Source organism: Balaenoptera acutorostrata, chromosome 9 (genome assembly GCF_949987535.1).
Source record: "Balaenoptera acutorostrata chromosome 9, mBalAcu1.1, whole genome shotgun sequence".
Taxonomy (NCBI): domain Eukaryota; kingdom Metazoa; phylum Chordata; class Mammalia; order Artiodactyla; family Balaenopteridae; genus Balaenoptera; species Balaenoptera acutorostrata.
Window position 1 is genome coordinate 49,729,573 of NC_080072.1, and position 6,190 is coordinate 49,735,762.

The 6,190-nt window shown below is 49.2% G+C and overlaps 1 protein-coding gene across 3 annotated transcripts in view; it reads right to left on the bottom strand.

The window, feature by feature from the left end:
- The window catches only part of LOC103015172 (synaptotagmin-9), a 247,377-nt gene extending 245,973 nt beyond the window's left edge, over window positions 1–1,404 (bottom strand). The window contains exon 1 of one of the 3 annotated variants that reach the window (XM_007172823.2): window positions 990–1,388. In XM_007172823.2, coding sequence (XP_007172885.2) covers window positions 990–1,134 — 145 coding nt within the window. In that variant the 5' untranslated portion in view covers window positions 1,135–1,388. Of the gene's footprint in view, window positions 1–989 lie in introns of all 3 variants that reach the window. The other 2 variants (XM_028164140.2, XM_007172824.2) reach the window with 2 other exon arrangements.
- Window positions 1,405–6,190: the final 4,786 nt, after the last annotated feature.

A 6,190-nucleotide genomic window follows, 5' to 3' on the forward strand; every position in this document is an offset into this window, starting at 1 on the left:
GAGGGGTCCTTTTCTTACCCCATCTTTAACAATCCAACCACAATATGCTTTTTTTTTTAGTATTTAGGTTGAGAGACTATTCGAGAAAATGATTCCTCATGGTGAGAAGACTCTCAAGTAAACATCTGGAAGGAATGCGTCTTCCAGTAACCAGCAGTGGATGAGAAGATGTGGGAGACCCAGGACCCTGGGGAAAGCAAACGGCTCCACTAAAACTCCCTCTTCCAACCTTAATTGGTCAAAGGCCAAAATAAATGAACTTTCCAAAGTTAGGAGCTTCGAAACTTTCACTAGGAATAACTGTAGGTGCACAAGCCATGACCCGTGAGCCCATCGACCTTCGTGTGCCCCGTGGCGGAATCTGGTTGAGCTGGGAGCCCAGGCCCAGGCCGCCTCCAAGCCGAGAGACCCGGAGGGAATGGGTTCAGGCCCGGCTGCCCAGGACCCGGAGCTCTCAGTCCCCGGCCCAACGTCGGCTCCCGCCCCGCCCTTCTCACCCCAGACCAAGGAAAGGAAATGGGCACTCCGGGAAGAGGATGGGGAGCGCCCGGTGGGATTCAACCGCAGCCCGGGGCCGTCCCCAACTCCCAACTTCCCAGAGTTTCCTCTGGCCTCGTCCCCCTTCCCATTGCTCGCGAGACCGCCGCGGCCTCTCCTCGACCGGAGCGCAGAGCCCGGGAAGTGGAGCTCGGAGCTCGGGAGCCGCCCCCAGGAGCCCCGGTGACAGAAGCGCAGGTGACGGGCGTGGTGCCTCCAACCCCGCGCCAGCCCACCCGGACCCGGCCTCCATGCAGCAGCCTCCGCCGGGGTCCCTGCCCGGGTCCAGCATCAGGCCACCGTGCGCTGGTTCCTGGTGCCCTCCCCTAGCTCGGTGGTCACCCGCCCTCCTCCCTCCAGTCCGCGTCGTTCTCCTGTCTCAGGCCCCGGTGCGGCCCCTACTCCCAGCCCGGGGCCCTCCGGTCGCGCCCGGCAGCAGCGGCGATACTCACCTGGGTCGCGGAGCCGGGGTCTGGCGCGGTCCCGCAGGTGGTAGATGAAATCCTGGCAGCTGTCGTGCTCCAGGGCCCCGCGGGCACAGAGCTCGGCCAGCAGCTGCAGCGCCTGGTGACAGAGCGCGTCCCTGGCCCCGGGCATCGCCCCCCCGCATCCTCGGACCGAGCCCGGCAGGCGGGCGCGGGAGACAACCCTCCGCCTGCCAGCTCAGAGCCGCCGCCTCCGGGCCGTCCGCACTCGCCGCCAGGGACCCGCCGAGAAACGGCCCGAGCCCAAGCCCCAGCCCCAGCCGGCCCGGCCTCCCACCGGTTGCATGCAGCTCTTGGCCAGCCGGTCAGTCGGGTTTTCTTTCTCTCCCGCCCTGCCCCTCCGTCCCTCCCCCGGCACGGAGGAGAGGCGGTGCCGCACAGCCCAACGCGCCTCTCTCCTAGCGCTCCGCCCGCCCCTCGTGGCCGCCGCGGGGCGGGGCGGGGCGGGTCAGGGGTGCGCGCCAAGGGGTAGGATCCCGGCGGCCCCTGCCTGGGCGCCGGCGGGGGAAGGGGGGCGCTCGCGGGCTCCTAGAGGAGCGCGGGACTCGGCTCGGGACCTCGTGCTCAGAGCGACCGCGCCCAGGTTTAGACAGTGTGTGCGGGTGCGCGCCCCGTCCCGATGCAAACCCACACCCTCTCCCACCGCCCCTCGCCGCGGGAGTCCAAAACATGTTCTTGGGTGCGTTGAGCGAAACGTGCAGTCTGAACCACACCCGCCAGATCTGGAGAACCGAGTCCCGGCTTTGAACTTGAAAAGCGCAGTCGGGGCATAAGCCATGGGCCTAAAGATGCTACACGCCCAAATGCGGGGTCTGGGGCCGAGATTCTCCAACAAAGGAAAAATTTCTCTACCGCATGGCCTTTTCGACCACCTTGGTGATTTGGAAAAGGTGGAGACTCTCAGATCAGAACTAAGGTCAAATAAATGGCTCCTGAGAAAGACGCTGGGACTTACCTGGAGCTTCGTAGACCCTGGCTGGTCTTCCAAGCAACTGATTGGAAATCTGAGGATGGCCAATGATTCTCCAGCATCCACCAAGGAAGAGTATCACAGAATCTGGGATGTTTGGAAGGGAACACAGGGCACCTCTCATACATCCACCTCTTCAGCCTTTAAGGCAATAAGCCTAGAGATAACCAGGGAATACTGAGCTCGTGTGTGTGTGTGTGTGTGTGTGTGTGTGTGTGCGCGTGTGTGCGCACTGTGCCACAGATCTTTTAGCTATATAATCTCATTTAATTCCCTCAATAGCCCAACAAGGTCTGTATAACTATTATGCTCATTTTACCAATGACAAACCTGAGACTCAGGAAAGTAGCACCTGCCCAAGTTCATAGGTGGGGAGGCAGGGAACCTTGATTTTTTTTTTTTGCCTTTACTTAACACTAGTGTCCTGCTCTAAAACAGAGTAGAATCTGTACAACTGACACTTTTAGCCGTAAGGCTGTGCTGTTGCTAGGGATATCTCATAGCAAATCATATTGTCCAGAAAGGTAGTTCAGAATGCCATAGAGTGTTCACCCAACAGACAAGCTTTAGAATACTGCTGTACACGGCGCTGGGGCCTCAAGGACTTAACATTAGAATAGCAGAGAAAATGCAGAATTGTAAAGGTAAAGCTAACTTCAGAGAGTTGTGAAAAGGCAAGTAGGCTCTCTGCCCTAGGAAAACTAGGAGGGAAAATAAATTCACAGAGAGAGAGAGCCTTCGGAGGAGGTAGAGCAGAAGCTGGTCTTTTTTTTTTTTTTTTGCAACATCTTTATTGGAGTATAATTGCTTTACAATGTTGTGTTAGTTTCTGCTGTATAACAAAGTGAATCAGCTATATGTATACATATATCCCCATATCCCCTCCCTCTTGCGTCTCCCTCCCACCCTCCCTATCCCACTGCTCTAGGTGGTCACAAAGCACCGAGCTGATCCCTCTGTGCCATGCAGCTGAGAAGCTGGTCTTTGAAAGGAGGGAACTCTTAGAGAAGTAGGGGAGAGATTGTGGATGCTAGGGCTGGTGTAGTAATGGTGAGGAGGAGCAAATTTGAAAAACATTTCAGGTGTGAATTGACAAGACTGCAACTAATGGAATGAGAGAATGAAAGCCATAGAAGTTCCAAAAACTGACCTGGCTTATACGTGGTGAGCCCCTGATGAAACTTAGAATTGCAAGCCCAGAGTTTTAGGACAGTTTTATTTTATTTAGGAGAGTTTTATTTTAACCAACAAAATGTGTGGAAGTGATATTCCAGTATCAGAATGGTGATTGGCAGGGACGTGGGGAAAGGAATCCTGGCGCACTGTTGGTGGGAATGTAAATTGATGCAGCAACTATGGAACTATGGATGTTCCTCAAAAAATTAGAAATAGAACTACCGTATGATCCAGCTATCCCACTTCTGGGTATTTACCTGATGGAAATGAAATCACTAACTTGAAGAAATATCTGCACCCCCATGTCCATTGCAGCATATTCAAAATAGCCAAGACATATATATATATACACACACACTCATACACAATGGAATATTATTCAACCTTGAAGAAAATCCTTCTTGATTTTCTCTGTTTCTATGATCCTCATAGAAACAGAGTAGAATGATGGTTGCTAGGGGTTAGGGATGGGTAAAATGGGGACATGTAGGTCAAAGGGTACAAATTCTGTTATAAAGATCCAATGTACACATGTTGACTGTACTGAGAGTAACTCTTAAACATTCTCACCACAAAAAAATAAAGTTTAATAAAAAGTTAAAAGGTGATGGATGTGTTAATTAACTTGATCTTGACCTTGGTAATCATTTCAAGATGCATATGTATATCAAATCATCATGTACACTTTAAATATATACAATTTTATCTTTATTCCTCAATAAAGCTGGAAAAATAGAAGTCCCATAAGTGTTTCATGCCATTCTTAGACCATATCGTCACTCCTACTCCCAAGACCTAGATTCTGTACTTGGGAAGTGGTTTGGGATTCCTAATGGCAGAACTTCCTATTAATTGGCACTTTGTTTGATTCATTTCCTTGCCGGGTAGTTGCCTTTAGCAAAAGAAAATAAGATTCAACTGGCATGACTTATTCTTAGTGAGCCCATGCTCTCTCCCAGCAATTACTCCCGTGAAATACTCACGAACCTCCTGCTTAATTATCCCAAGCAGGGGTTCATCCTCACACTTGCTCTAGAGCCGAAGTATAATTCACTTAGACCAAGAGACAAACTGGGTTCATGTTCCATAACAACCGCTCTCTCATCTTGGGCATCAGTCTCCTGTGAGCTTGGTCCTTCCCTGTTTGTAGTTTTTCTTGAGAGATGAAATGAAAGCAAATTTGGACTGTGTAACTCCATGTTGTCCACGTGTCTGCTATCATTGCACCAAGAAGCGGGTTGTTCTGCTTTATCTTTATTCTTCCTTCCTAGGCTGTGTGGGTTCCTTCCCAGTTTTATGGTTGCCAATTACAAAGTTCTAATTCCAATTTCTTTGACTTTAAAGAAAGTAGAGATTTATTAGCTTTACTACTTAACAGATAAACCATAAAAGGATATACTGAATGGAACAGAAGGTGATGATCTGGGTCAGAGAACCTGGCACTCCTCTGCTTCTTAGTAGATACTCACGGTTCTCCATTTGTTCATCTTTTCAGAACGAGGCCAGAGGACAGAGCAGAGGTCAGATTTGCGCTAACTGAGAGAAACTTGGACCTCAGGACCTTCCCTCACCAAATAACTTTTTAAAAAATACATTTTGCATCCCTGGAGCTGCCTTTCAAAGTGGCTGATGTCATTCACCCTGGACAGGTCTGGGAAACAGCTGGAGTCGCTCTGGACGCTGGAAAGAGAGAAGATGATGGAGTCCAAAATTGGCTAGACTGTGTCACAGTGGTCATGGAATGTCCAACTAGCTAAAGAAGTGCCAGAAGAAAAGATTCCAAATAACCCACACCTTTCCTTATCTTCCACAGCAAGCTTCCCTCCCTCCTCAGCGCCGAAAATGGATGAAGAGCAGGTGGACCTGCACTCAGGTGCCTGTTTATTAAGAGAAGAGGTGGATGTGAATGTTTATGGGTAACCATATTAAGGTATTAAGCATTTAGAGTTTCAACAATCCCTTTCATTATCTTTGCTTAGCAACAAATAGCTTTGACAAAAATCTCTGCATATACACACACACAGAAACACAGAGACAGAGAAGCATCCATTTTATTGCCTCTAGCCTTATTCAGAAGATCATAAGAAGACCACATGTTTTTCTCAGCCCTCACTCTGTCCAAAGAACCAGGCTTCAGGTTATTGGCTAAAGAGTGTAGTACTAAATCACATTTAATTAACCAGTCAATTCATCAAATGTCCATTTTTTATTCAAATGTCTATTGAGGGATCACTTAATGCAAGAGTTTTTTTTTTTTTTCCCCCTACTTTATTTATTTATTTATTTCTTTATTTTGGCTGTGTTGGGTCTTCGGTTCGTGCGAGGGCTTTCTCCAGTTGCGGCAAGCGGGGGCCACTCTTCATTGCGGTACGGGGACCGCTCTTCATCGCGGTGCGCGGGCCTTTCACTATCGCGGCCCCTCCCGTTGCGGGGCACAGGCTCCAGACGCGCAGGCTCAGCAGCTGTGGCTCACGGGCCCAGCCGCTCCGCGGCATGTGGGATCCTCCCAGACCAGGGCTCGAACCCGTGTCCCCTGCATTAGCAGGCAGATTCTCAACCACTGCGCCACCAGGGAAGCCCAAGAGTTTTTTTTGATACAACTTCTGGGTTGAATATTATATTTCCATATTGAAGCTTTCTTCTTCTATCTTGCATTCATTATTCAAAACTTCACCCTTTTAGTACTGCTTATACTTTGAGTTATCCCCATTGCAAATTTTCTTGACTTTTCTCTCCCACCTCTAACCTATCTGCTCCTAATTTTCTTCTTCTCATTTTCTTTCTGTAAATCCATTCTGCAAAGCTTTTATCAGGAAGCAAAGTAGACTTTGGAATTCTAGAGGTCTGTTTGAAAGTTATCATTATAATTATCATATTTCTATTATTTTTACTATAGTTTTTTGAGCTCATGCTATGTGCCAGACACTCTTAAAAATGCTCTATATAGATGAGCTCATATAATCTACGTAACAACCCTATGAGGAGAGTACTGTTATTAACTATCCCCACTTTTCAACTGAGG